Below are 15,086 nucleotides of genomic sequence, written 5' to 3' on the forward strand. Positions count from 1 at the left end.
AAAATTGCTTACCTTTCTACCTACTCGATTATTATGCAGATTCATCAAAGATCTTCCATCTCCTTCTATCTCTCTTGCATCAAGGAATTTTCGCCCTAGTCGTATGCCGTACCGGACATCAGCACTGCATCCGCCCCACTTCCATTCTCCAGTAGAGTGAATTCCATCTTTGGTTCTGTCACAGCCACATTGGCTTATGTTTCCACGGCTGCATGCTTGTGTAATGGAATAAGTTACCCCAGAGGAAGTTACAGCATAGGTATATGCTGCTTCACGACTACCTAGAAAATGGCAGAAATATCAAGTTTACATCATATCAAATTTCGAATATTTCATATTAATTACTAAAATGAATTCAGATAGTCAATTTAGATTAATTAATAGAACGGAGACAGCAGAACAGGTAGAGTTTGTTGCAAAAATTATTGGAATGTCCGAGAAATTCAGACAATGAAGAACATATCACCTTTTTAATAGGATAATATGCGTAGACCAATTTTTTTTGTCTATTTCACAGAATTTAGTCTGCGTAATCAATTTTTGATGTTTTTCTGACAGTTTCATTGAAATTATGTGACATTCATCACGCAGAACTGCCCTAAGTTCTACCAGTGACTCGCTTTCAGAGACGATCTCTCACACATCGTTCCCTTTCATCACATAAATATTCATTTGGATTTAGCGTGGAGACTCTGAACTAGCCAGTCGCTTACAGCTACAGTGCTATTTTCAACCAAGCCGCAGGATACACTGCTGTGGTAACAGGGAGTGGAGACCGTCTTACTGGAACATGTATTACTCTTCACTGTAGAATTTTCCGTCAATGCAGAAAGAACACTATATGTGCTTTTTATTTGCACTATATATGCTTATATTTTTACAACAAGATGAATTTTAATAATCATTCCAAGATGTAAATATCTTCGCGTGCACAGCATGTCCAGCGACATCTTTCCGTTTATGGTAATCGATTAAACTCCACCAGACCAAATTCGTTTTACTCAAACACTCATTTTCGATCTTATTTCCATCACTCCTTTATTTATCAGTTATTTATTTCACAATTCGAAGAATGTAGTGCTGTTCCTTATGCTTTCACGTTTGCTACCAGGTCCAGGTTCTTTCATCCGATGAAAATATATTGTAGCGAGATTCATGCTCCTAAACGCCATTTCTCAGTCTTCCACCAATTTCTGCAGTTTAACCACTACTACTACTACGACAACGATATATCCTAAGAATGAATTCATGAGATCAAGTTCGAAGTTCTGTTCCGCATATTAATTTTAATTCAAAGTGAAAGATGCAGGCTCCAATTCCATATTATTTGTACTATATCTGCTTATATTTTTACAATAAGAGGCATTTTAATAATCATTCAAAGATGTAAATATCTTCGCGTGCACAGCAGGTTTACTTCACAAATTAATCTGTGAAGCACACATAATAAAATATCAGTACCTTACATAATACATTATATGCAATATCGCAAACGCTAATTGAAATAATTATTGTCCAAGAGTTAACTTTAACAAATCTTTCAAATATATTTTGATGCAATCTCCTTCATGAACGATATCTCTGCAGCGCAGTCCAAAGGACAACGTAACATGTGCCTTCTAACTGGAATGACCAGGGTTCGAATATCGTCCAGAATGCGAGGAACCTTCATAAGGACTTTTTCAACTGGAGGTTGGGCGTTTGGTCTTAGATGAAGCGGGCACGATATTTCCTCCTAGAAAAATCGCGTTATTTTTTATTTATTTATTTATTTTTAAATTCTGCAAAAACAATCTGATCGAAGAACACATGCAGTCAACAGACAACACACAGCAGAGCCTTGGTTGTTTCGGCCGTAATAACCCCCGAAAATCTCAATGCGATCGTAAACCAGAATAGCGATTAGAGACATCCTCTGACCTGTTCTTTGGCGCCACAACAGTGCAAGATGGGATAATCTCTGCAGTTTTTACTCCGTCTTCGTGGTTTAGTATTTTATTTGCAGTATTCCTGTACATAACACTCATTATATATGTTTTATCGAAATTATTCTCTTTACCAAGAAAAATTTCATCACTCTTACAGCTTTGGATTTTCTTCTTTATCCAACCTGGTTTCCCAACCAGTCACCAAAATCAGATTGCAATAACATTGTAATATATGATAACCGACGTAGAACAAAATTCCAACTTCTCTCTTTGTCTACGTTTAGACAGTAAGCTGAATTTGTTACTGTCAACGTGAATGCCTAAATGATAATTGTGTTTTCTGGTTTCTTGCTAAAGCCTTTAGTTGCAACTTGCACATCCACATTTCTGCTTCTTTTACATTTCTGCAGTGCGGAATCAATATCACCAAAGGACAAAAGCAGCTTTATTTTTCTAACTTGTGCTTCGATAACCTCGAAATATATTCTCTTGTTTTCTATGGTTATCTCATGCATCCTTTGATCTTTTGTGAAAGAAGGTAGAAAAATCCTGAACAACTGTTAATATCAAAGGCCGTTTTGGCTGATAATTAGTGTAGAGTATGATATTGATTATCTGACCACCAATATGTCAAAAATAGGGAAACATATTTACATTTGGTGTATAACTGCTGTAAGTTGATGTAGCTTACTAATAAATCGCAGTTTTGTTATTATTATTTTTCTTTTTTTTAATAATTTAGCTGTTAGAAATAAACTCAACTTAAGCCAAACATCGTGGTGTTTATATTGCATAATAGTAAATATAATGACAATACAAGTATAATAATCTTAGGTGGCATCTTCATATTGCAGGTTCGCAATTATGGATCTATCCATAATACAACACTGGTGCTAATACTACACAGAGGCCTCAAGAACCAAATGTAGGGGAATTTTATATTTATATATTTATATATTATATACTTATATATTTTCACTGTAGATCCGTGTGTGTTCACGGGGGCCGGTTTGCCTGCTACGAAAACCCGAGTTTCCGGGAGGAAAAAACCCTCTACCACCGTCTGAGACCAGCTAACTCACCTTTATATATATATATATATATATATTATTTAAAGTTTGTAAACTAATGGTGCTATAAGTTTATAACTTTTACTTAAAGGCTGTGAACTTATAGTGCATTAATATAGAAGGTAGGCTAAAGGTTAGGTAATCCAGGTTACAGTTCAGCCTACGACAAAGTACCATGTTTGGACTCTAAACAAACATAACACTTTTCTTCGAGTGACTTTAGGCCTCCAGTAACTGGGGTAGTAATTATTAGTATGTCGGAAAGTGGCTATACTATCAACTCTACCCACAATATTGCCACCAGTTAGAAGTGGGAATATTCTTCGGAATTCGTGTTATGAAAAAAAAAAGTTCATTTAATTTTGTTAGAAGATCTTTCATTAAAGTAGCCGATGTGTGTGTTGCTCTCTCTCTCTCTCTCTCTCTCTCTCTCTCTCTCTCACACACACACACACACACACACACACACACACACACACACACACACACACACACACACACACACACACACACACACACACACACACACACACACACACACACACACACACACACACACACACACACACACACACACACACACACACACACACACACAATGGTGCCATTATTAGAAATATCAGATATCCAGAAATGAGGGCATACGGAGAAAAATGCACAAGTAATATATATTCTCTTTTGGTGTGAGAAATGATAAAACCTGTAGAACTGAATTCTTCTTCTTCTTCTTCTTCTTCAACCAGTCAATCGTCTTCAAGATCAGCTACTGGGGAATACAAATAAAGCCAATTATAAAGATTGCGCATCTGGAGAAGAACCACTGCACCTCTATTACTGATTTTTTAAAAAGTTTTTTTTTATGCCGACATGTTTGTTTGGAAGGCAACTTCCCCTTTAGGTGTGGTAATTTAAACAGTCCGCTGTTAGGTAACCTTCATAGCTCGAGATTCCTGCGTTGTCTCCGCCTTCACGCACTTTAGCTGTTGGCGCCTTTTATTGAATCTGGTCTTATCCACAGTAATGTCGTGTCAGGCGAATAATCAAAAGAGGCGGGGGGTTGCAACCTGAGATGAAACATGGCGGCTTCGACGGTCGGCGAGTGATACGATCGCCGCTGCAGCTTGCCGCAGGACATATCTCTCTGATTTAATTACTAGGTAGCGCGCACGGGAAGCCAAGTGTTGGATGCTGGGCTCAATGATAAATTGTAATATTGTACTGTCAGAGGTTGTCTCCGCCTACACGTCTCAACTAGATTTAGGGCACTTGAGACACAGTTTCAGATCCCGCTACCCATAATTCATTAGACGCTAACTAGCTATCAACTATCTTCTGCGTCCATTTTTCCTTTGATAATCGGTCAGATCTCTGGAGATCGTAAATAGGTAGGGTGGAGTATGTATAAGTTAGGCTACTGGACTGTGCTTCTTCAGGGAGGTAGTCACAGTGAGATGAAAAATATTCTCTGCCCAATATTCATTTTACCCAAAACGAAAACAAAACCATTTGTAACGGAAATTTTCAAAAATTAGCATGGATGCATTGTCACACATATTACTTGTGCGTACCGGCTTATCCAAGCCTACCTTCACAGCTGTACTTATGATTCAAAATGTTTTTGATATTCATGTACATTATAAAGTTAAGATTAGTTTGTTATATGTTATATCACGTAACCGAATAACTTTCGAACTTTTATCTACCAATCTTTTAACAAAATCCATTGCTCTATCTTGATTTTTGTCTTTTTTTAGATGTTACTAATAGCTTGACAGAAGTATAAGAGTGTGTATTAAAACAGTAAGCTGTTGCGCGTTACTGTTTTAAGTCATATGTTTAATTTAATGTAGAACAAATCTAAAACATAAAGATGTTAGTGAAGTTGAAAATACGTTATAAAATTCAGGTACGGTTTAAGTCTTATTGTTTCCTGTTATATTTTCCGTGTTATAAGTTTTGTGATTATGTAAGTAGCAAATAGTGTAAATTGGTGTAAAATTTACTGTTGTAAATTTATTTATAGAAAAAAATATAAAGCTATTTACTAGTGTAAGAAAGATGAGTCAGGAAGGGAGGTGCTGTATTCGTTTTAGTTGTGCAATATTATAAAGTATAATAATAATAATAATAATATTTTTATTTTTTTATAATAATAATATTTTTTATTTTTTTATAATAATAATATTTTTTATTTTATTTTATTCTGTAATAACATTTTATTTATCATCTTACAGAGCATTTACATATATGCACATATTTACATATTACATATATATATTTTTTTTACAGTGAATTTCATACAAATTTTTATGGAATTCATTTTAGAATATAAAATTCATTATATTCTAAAATGAATTAATAATAGTTAATATGGATGGTAATTTATATTTTGCAATTGGATCAGGTTACATTTTTAACATCATTTATAGTGTAACAGTAAGTTATATATATTTTACAATTTTTGCTTTTTAATGTTTTTAATCGCTGTGACTACAGCACTTCAATGTAATAAATAATTTTTTTTTTTTTTTGGTTGATCTCGGTTTAGATGTAATGTCTCTGCTTGCATCCTTGAAGCTTTTTAATGAGCTTATCTGAGGATGATGCCGGTTAGGTATATATATATATATATATTTTTTTTTTAATTTGATTGCTGTGTTGGAAGTAGGCTGATGTTTGGAAGGTCAAATGAATGATCTGAAAGGTCGGATGAAAGTGAAGTTGCCGGTATGTTCTGGTGTTATTGCATCTGTCTTGGTGGTTCACATTCATTTTTATTTTGATCTTTTTGAACTAATTAGGAGACGTTTCTCTTTCACTGTGGCAGCCTTTCTGTGTCTTCTGAGCTTTAATTTGTATCGGTTTTGAAGTTCGTGACTTTCTCAAGAATATCTTAGCATCTCTGATCCACAAACATTGTAATTTTTTTCTGTTTTTTTGCTTGGTACCACAGATTCTGGTTGAATGGTGTTAAATATTCGGATAGGAAGATTGGTGTCTTGCAATGCGTTCAAGTCCTTGGCAACTGGTTTTTTTCTGTCTGCTGGCTTTTATGAGATTGTCTCTTGTGGACTTGCTTGCAAGACGAACTGGTGAAGGTCGTGGCAATCCTTGTTTTTTGTTCTTCCTAGGAATCCGATTTATGGTCTGAATGTTGTTAAGCTGTAGGGGGATATCAATTGCATGGCCTAATTTTAAAACTACATCTCTGAGGTTTTCTGTAGGTGCGGTTTCAGGAAGACCGTTTATGATAAGATTTTCTTTATGTTGTTGCTGATTTAAACGTTCGTATTGTAGTTTTAGAGAATGAAGTTCTTGACGGAGTTCGGATATTTCTTTCATGAAATTGTGTTGCCTGTCATTTAGTGCGTTAATGCTGATTTTGATGTCTTTTACCGTTTGCAACACTTCTATCACTGCTAAATTATTATGTTTGACCAAATCTTCATATTCGCTAGTTTTTTTGTTATTTGGTAGTTCTGTTTGTCGAAGAGTTCTTGCACAAGATCTACTAAGCTGGCTTTTATAGTCTCTAGACCGTTTTCTATTAGTATATTTAAAGAGTTGAAAGTATAGGACTCACCTGCATTTTTTTGTCTGTTCAGTTCGTCATCTGATTTTGCCTCTGGTATAATCGGCTGCGTCGTAAGTGGCTGCCTTAGATGCGTTTCTTTGTTCCTCCTGCATATTACACACTTCCATTCCTCGCGTGTTGCATTGGTTTTATGTTGCCCGGTTGTTTCTGAAAAGCCGGCACATTTTAAGTGTAGAATCCTACTGCATTTCGTACAGGTTATTTGATTTCCATCTGACAATAAATCCTCCAGGCATTTGATACGCTTCATGACTCACCTTTCTTCCCTTGAGCAATTGTGGCGTGATAGTAAGATGCGACGTCCTTTGTTCTTCGCTCGTTGCTGACCGCGGTCCTATCTGTTCACTTTTCAACACTTCAAAATTTAGTTTCTTCTTAGCCGATTTCGGTGAATTTTATATCACTATCTTCAGCGTGACTGGTAGAGTTACTTGAGAACACTTTCAAATTAAAAACAGGAGTTGGAACTACTTTAAAACTATGAAAAACGGGGACAGCGATATCACCATGCACCCGTTCGTATGCCTACACAGCGCAATCAATAATAATAATAATAATTTAAAAAAAATTTTTTTTGAACATTTTATTATTTCTCAGATAAATTACATACATTATATGAAGACAATTATGCATAACAAATACTTTCTCGTACATAAAGTTTTTTAAATAATAATAATAATAATAATAATAATAATAATAATAATAATAATGCACAACTTATTAACATACTGATGTTGAAAAAATCAGTACATAAATAATCTAACTGTGCAGTCATCGGAAAACAACATTAACGAATGCGCAGAAATGGCATGTGCTCATTTGTAATTCGCTGTTCAAATTTGTCACATAAAAAAAAAAAAAAGACACTGACATTAGCCCTGTATGGAGCCTCAAGTCGGCGAGTTATAGTCTCAGACTATAACTCGCCGTCATGTCAGGTCTTCGTTCTAGACCATGAATTCATTTCATTGAAAATATAATATAATATAGTGTTTTTTTTTGTTAAAAAAGACCCTTCGATACGTCTTAAGTCGTCATAATATGTCACTGAAATATTATAATTTCATTGAATTTCTTTTATAAAGAGATATATGCAAAATGAACATTATAATTAAAATATGACTAATCGCGATCAGACGATCTCATTTTCAAAGAACAAACACAGATGATGTAATGTACAATTATATACGACATACTCTACAGATTAGTCGGAATTGAATTTCTGTCCACATTGATGTGATATGCAAAACAATATATTTGACTGTGACATGAAGTATTCTCAATGATATCTATTCGTGGACAGGAGAAGCTATCGGGAAGATCTCAACTGATTCACTCTTTAAAAGTTGAAAATATTAATTAGGGAACGAACTACTGGTTTTACCTTATGTTTTAAAAGATATCAGCAGTCCAGAAGTAAAACATAATAGGAATTGTGGCAAACATTACGTAATTTGTTTTCTCAAATTCATTATCTGGACACAAAATCACCTTTGGCCTTAAAAATTGATTATGAAATGAAAAACTTACTCAAAACATGGCATTCATAACGCCTGAGGAGCAGAATTCTTTGTAGAGGAACTACTAACATTATTCAAATGGCAATAACTCCATATAATTCCTAATGCCTCTACCGGAAACGAAGGCGGTAGCTTGATTCATTCGTTAGAGTGCAAGCATATCTTTTCTCTCCGATGTTTTGTGAAATGCGTGCATGCATAAAATTCTGCGCAGAGGTGATAAGAATCGAGAATCGTTGAAATTTTGAAAAAAAAAAAAAGCGTTTGGAAACACAACTGCATTGGTTGCTTCATCACGAATATGCGCCTTTCCAGAAATATAGCCAAGCACCGTCTCCATGAGGTAGTCACTGTGATGGAGCCTCAAGTCAGCTCCATAAAATATGCTCCGTATATTTGGTTCGCTCCTACTCTTTGTGCGGTTTGCTCTATTTTCATTTCAGAGTAAAAAGAGGAAGAAGTCTCAGGTCCACGGAGACTTCGTCCTCTTCTTTATTCTAAAAAGCACCTTAAAGAAGAACAGTTTCAAGACGTGGCGGATATTTAGCTGAATACAACACTGTGCCTTTAGACTATTCTGAAATAGGCGAACAGAGATACATTGAATAATGGAACGATCGCTGTAATGGCTTCGATAGTCAAGAAGATGACAGGAGATATCTTAAATTAATTGATCTCTGCTTTTCATAAATTTGTTCCATATATTTGGTTCACATCTACTCTTTGTGCCGTTTGTTCTATTTTCATTTCAGAGATAATTTCTGCATTAAGACATTGTTTCTACTTTATGTTTTTGATCTATTATATAACTTCAACATCTTCAAGCAGTTGTAAAGACCTTAGTTCCCATTCCTGTGAAGATGAAGGATTATAATGGCTTTTACAGCTGAAGATTAGACCTTCTCATATGGAAGTGGAAGTGTATTGTCTCCGGAGACTTGAGTTTTTACTCACTCAAAACAGTCAAGCCAGTGGATAAATCCACACAATTAACAAACAGATATACTCGGCTCACAGATTTTAAACAATAACATAACTTCAAGCCTTTTTCACTGCAAGGCAAAAACTTATTAATATTTGGGAGCAGGAATTTCTTTATGAAGTGAGCATTGGTGCATATCCACCAAAACATCAGTAGTATTTTACTAAAGGAAGGTACTTTTTATATATTTTTCTTCTTAGACTAAATCATGTTAAGTATCATCTATACTGAGTATGCTAGTGATCAGCATAAATAGTTACCGTTAATAAGAAAAGAGTTGCAGTTCTTGAATCTCAGTATGATCAATATCCTAATAGATTTTCACGATAATCTCAGCATGATCAATATAAGTTTTCACGATATTGTTCTAGAGCTTTCAAAAACTCAACAAACAGATGAGTCCAAGATGTTCATTCAAAATCTATCTACTGGTTGGTTTGTACGCATTGTATACCTCAAACTTCGATTGTATTTGGCGTCACGAATTCTAAATTACTAAATAAATTAAAATTATACCGTTCTAATTGGAAATCCATCTCTTCGCTGTTATTGGCTGGTATGTGAAACGCACTCACCAATAAATATTGTTATTAATGGCCGTGTCATTTTATGGAGGAAGGTTGGACCTCATTCTTTTTCATTCTCACCTTCCACTGTCAGTTTAATTATATGTTGACATGACCGTTATGGCTATGTAAAAAATGTCCGGAATAAAGAATTTAGAATAGGAAAGAGGGACAGATGATATCATCAGCATGGCATTTTAACTCACATTTTTGTGTCTTTTAGAAAATAAGATAACTAAAAAGAAATCATTATAACTATCATATCGGTAGGGTATATAAGAGATGATGACAATATTTAATTCAGTAATCTTTATTTGATACTGCTAGAAACCAAATTACTGTTACAAGATATCCAAACTAATTTTGGATAATAAGTGCTAAATAGTTCTTATCAATTAATGCTTTCAATTAATTTTTTATATCTCTTAGTTAATGATTATATTTATTAATAATTTCTTTATTTGATTTGCTAAGCAGAAAACGAACTTAGAAAATAGAGTAGAGAGAGAGAGAGAGAGAGAGAGAGAGAGAAACTCGAAATATAATCTTTTCAGAAATAAATATACATTAAAAATATAAACTGGTTTAATTTGAACTAAGGCTTTACATGTGAAGGAGCATTTTTTCTGTGATAATGCGGATGGATGGTATGGTGTTTTTTTTCAGTTCATACATCGAGAAATGCTGGCCGAAGACGTTAAATTAATGGAAATTTCACATGAAAGGTTCAGTCAAAGAAATGGGGATCAATTACTGTACATTGTTTAACATACTACAGCGCTAACTCCTTCTTCTCATACGTATATTAGGCCTAGTGGCCTGTTACGTTCGCATTAGGCATAGCCTATTACGATTTCAAACCGCGACCGCCTCGAGGATAACGATTTTAGTCCTACATCTGTAGATGCGTGTGTTCACGGGGCCGGTATGCCTGTTCTGGGGAACGAAAAACCCGAGTTTCGGGGTGAAAAAATCCCCTACCTCGGCTAACTCACCTTTAGTCGGAAGGTTCCTCACATCTTGGACGAGGATTGAACCCAGGTCTTTCCGACCAAAGGGCTTCGTCTATACAGGCTGAGCTACGGAGTCTCTTATTGGTAAGACTAAAATCTTTATATTTACAAAATAATCAATATTGCTTCACATTTTCGACGGATTAATTTTTTTCGCATGTATACTAACACTTGAATATCTAATTATGCAGACAGGTTACTAAGAATAATTTGAAAATTGTAATAATCAGAGAAGAACTAGAGCTCGTTTTTTATTTCTGAGAAAAATTGCTTTTATAAATAGGCGCTACTGCACTTATTTATAAATACGCATGAGAGAAAAGCTGATTATATTCTTTCTTTTCTGTTTATGTAAAGCCATCTCACGAGAAGGCTACATACCTACAGCACACAGAGGATGAGTTAAGGATGAAGTAATCTGGAAACCACTCTTAGAAATCAAACATGGAATTTTCCATGTCACTTCAGGTCTCAAATAGCAAGGCAGTGGTATGACTTCAACACACACAATTATATTCATGTACTATGAATGTGTGTTTAGTACATAATACGTTGAAACAGTTTCATGCCAATAATTGCTGAATAGGTTCTTTTCGGTAATTCGCAAGAAACCAAATAAAATAAATGACATGGAATATCGAAGTTCATATTTTATCCCGTGTTACTTCCCTGTACTTTTTTCCTTCCGCATTAACCCTCTTTCGTGATAAACACCACTCCGAACTGCTGTCTCTACCGCTAAGTGATTAATATACACTTCGCGCCTGTTAAGTAACCCTAATTACCCAGTACCAACCAGCCGTTATATACATCTCTATCATTATCTTTTCTTTGACATTAAGTATTCCACCCCTTCTCCTTTTTTACGGGGTCTCAAGGAAACTTCACAAATGCCTTCAGCAATTTTGCGCAGAACAGCTCTTTACCTGTGAACCCACAGTTATGAAGGAAGCCCGGTATATTTACTCTAAAATAATGCTTCTAATTTGTTTTCAGAGGCATCAGTAAGTAAGTATTTGTTTTAAAAAATAACGCATTTTTAGAAAACTAATTGTACTTAGAAACCTCAAATGATCACAGTGATATGCAAGTTCCTGAATTTTTCCGACTAGGATTCTCACTATTTGGCACGAATTTGTTTCACAATATATAACAGATCTTCAAACATTCAAGTTATTCTACAGAATTTAGATTTTGTTGTATATGGTGTTTTATGATCCTTATTTTCGCGTACAACTTTTATAATGCTGAAAGCATGGCAACTCCATCAATTAAGCAACTTAAATTATTACCATTATTTGGTTCGTTTTATACACTTCGCACTACATATAAATAAAGCGGTAGGTATTTCATTTTTCTTAGATATTTCATATAGCATATTATTTCAGTTGAAAATACAGATTACAAAAAATGAAATGAAATGATTTTTACGTGTACTACTTTGTCAATGAAAATGTAGAAAATGTGTATTATTTATAAATAATTTTAATGGATATTTTTATACACAAAAAGGCAGGAAGAACTACGTATGAATTGTAAGTTGGGAATAAAGAAAAACTTTAATACATTTAATTAGAATATCTCTGGATCGTATTTAAAAAGTCAGATTTAGAAATACTCGACGAATGTGTTTCAGTTAACTCGTTTCATTAACTTTACAATGTTGGATTAAAAAAATGGTAATAGTGTAGTGATCGAAGAAACCGCACTCTTGCAAGGTTCGTTATCCTGACAGATGATCTTTGTGTCCTTCTAGAAAAGAAAGTCATCCTCAAAAATGACTTTCAAGTCGTTAATGTATCATAGAAGCATGGGAGGAGCAAGGAATATTAGTGACTTCCATAGGTAACTTCATTTGTGGAGTGTTCCGCAACTGGCCATCTCTAAAGGCAATAACTACTTTAGCAAATGTGTTGCTGAGCAGGAATTTTGTGATCTTCATCTGGAAGCCACAAGAAAGAAACTACAATAGCAAGATTAACTTTGATGGAAAGGCCTAGATGAATGCATCGACTTATGTCTTAATCTATAAAACTATATGGGGTTATCACCACGACGTTTTCAATAGAGATAATTGTCATTTCTATGAAAATAGTACGTCGAGAAATTCACAAACAGAATGGATATTCACAGTTAGTGTGTTTCTTCGGAGAGTTTTATCTATCTCAGTAAGAGGAAACGTTGCTTACATTGGTATCATGAACACACATTTTGAGTTGGTGACAAATGGCAAAAGGCTGTATAGTCTGAAGAATCAAAATGCTTGCTGATTCACAATGATCATCTGATTAGAGTTTGGAGACGATCAGGTTAAAACATGCATGTGATTCAGAATTTGTTGTTTTTACTTTTTAAGCGGTAACAGATATCTAACATTGGGGAAGATATTATGCGAAGCATCTCTAGGTAGAGTGCGTGCTTGCGCGTGTGTGCATAATCGTAAGCATACCTGTAATTCTTTTCCCGTCAGATACAGAGAGATAGCCGTAAAATTTCTTTCACTTCATAATAGTTTCTTCATGGATCATAACGATACTATTTCTTAAATCAAAAGAGTTAATGAAAACTTCAGAGTTCTTGATAGCGATCTGACAGCTATCCTTGTCAGGTTGTTGTGCCGAGCACATGTGAGAAGGCGAAATAAGAGTGGCTTTGTATTTCACTATTTCTCGTATTAGGTACATAATTGAAAGGGTGTCTAGAACTGTCATCACTTCTTTATTCCATGCCACTACATAATTAAATAAGGTGCAAGTTCTGATACTTTGACTTTATGTTACGGGGAAATCTTAGAGGGAAACCAACTTTGTTTTCCATAAAAATTCTCCATCCAATGCAAATTATACACAAATATCAGAACTTGCATTTGGTATTGGGAGATGTTCATGAGAGACGATGGAGATAAGAAAGGAAGGCTAGAACTGTCTCTCATGAAAGGAAGCTGATTTTTCGATAAGTTCATCTTCAGATCGTGTAGCAGAACTGAAAGTGATCGCATAAAACTCACGCAAAAAGCAAATACACAAAATGAGTTTGCTATTTTTGCGTGAGTACGCACATAACCACACACGCGTACACGAGTGCGTTTGTTTGTAATTATTTTCACCACACATCATTAATCATGGTCAAAAGTAGACAATTATTCATTGACCGTGTTGATTTCTAACAGTAAACCAATTACGCTTGCTTCGCTTCATGTTTTGTTTTCCCCCCGGAAACTTTTGCCCCTGAAAAATTAGCAAACCTGCCCGAGAACACGCGCAACTTTCATGATAGTCGACAAGTTTTCTTTTTACATCAAAGGAGGTAATGTACGCCAATGGAATTTTAGCTCGAAACAAAATCAACACATTTAATAATTTGTAAGTTAAGCTCGAATACTCTCTAGGATGCGACGAGCCTATTAAACAGATTTTCAAAAGGTGAATAGTCGGCCTTATACAGAATAGTAGTAGAAGTTTTCCTCCCAGAAATTTGGATTTTTCCCATGAATAGAAACTATTCTAAGAACATATGCAAATGGCAGACATAACATAATTAATTGCTCTAGTCGCTTCGTAATGATACCAATCAACTAATCAATCAATCAATCAACTAAATCACGACTCTAATATCTGATTTTTGATGCAGTTAAGAGACACATCGCAATCGACAATATATGAATAACTTGCAATATTATTCGTTTTTTTTTTCACATTCTATGTTTCCCAATACTATCGGTTAAAAATCAATAACTTCAATGGCTAATACCTGTATTCGAATATTATCTGTAATTTTCATTTTATATCTACTCACCAACGACAACGACATGTCCAAAAACAGTATTGCTACCGATTGCTGTACAGTTCCACCTGTAGTGTCGAAATTGTCGCTGACATTCGGTAATTCCTAGGCGCGCACCTTCCCCAATAGCGACAATGGCATCTGGACGTGCCTGACACATTCGTTTCTGGAAAGGAGTTAGGCCTGGGATTTTATTACAGATAACAGAAGCACTGAAAGCTACTACAGACGACATGGCTCTGAAAAATAATGATAGTTGGAAATTGAATAATCTGTAATAATGAATAAAGATCATATACTGAATCTGTTTCTTAGAAACTTATTACTGGCTAACTGAATATACAGTAAATATACTTTATTATAATGCGAAACACATTTAAGTGGGCGAAATTACTGTTAGCATATGAGCTCATTTATTTCACTTTAATTATGAGCAACAGAATCAGAATTAGTTTTAAGTTGCTGGATATTTTAGAGCAGATATAGTTTATTATAAAGGAATGGAATAACGTCGGCAGATTTTATTATATATATAATAAAATCTATATATACTAGTATGCATGTATTATATATTATTATTTATATATTAATATAACTATATTAAATATAATATATATATATATATATAT

The 15,086-nt window shown here is 34.6% G+C and overlaps 1 protein-coding gene across 1 annotated transcript in view; it reads right to left on the reverse strand.

Annotated features, from left to right (window-relative positions):
• LOC150109278 (protein Wnt-7b-like) overlaps window positions 1–14,692 on the reverse strand; it is a 39,256-nt gene extending 24,564 nt beyond the window's left edge. The window contains exons 1-2 of the mRNA XM_090406944.1: window positions 14,470–14,692; window positions 13–281 (exon numbers count right to left, since the gene is read on the reverse strand). Of these exons, the coding sequence (XP_090263070.1) occupies window positions 13–281; window positions 14,470–14,692 (492 nt within the window). The remainder of the gene's footprint in view (window positions 1–12; window positions 282–14,469) is intronic.
• Window positions 14,693–15,086: the final 394 nt, after the last annotated feature.

This window comes from Typopeltis vanoorti, chromosome 2 (genome assembly GCF_054136105.1).
Source record: "Typopeltis vanoorti isolate ZY-2024b chromosome 2, IOZ_Tvanoo_1.0, whole genome shotgun sequence".
In the NCBI taxonomy this organism is placed as follows: Eukaryota; Metazoa; Arthropoda; class Arachnida; order Uropygi; family Thelyphonidae; genus Typopeltis; species Typopeltis vanoorti.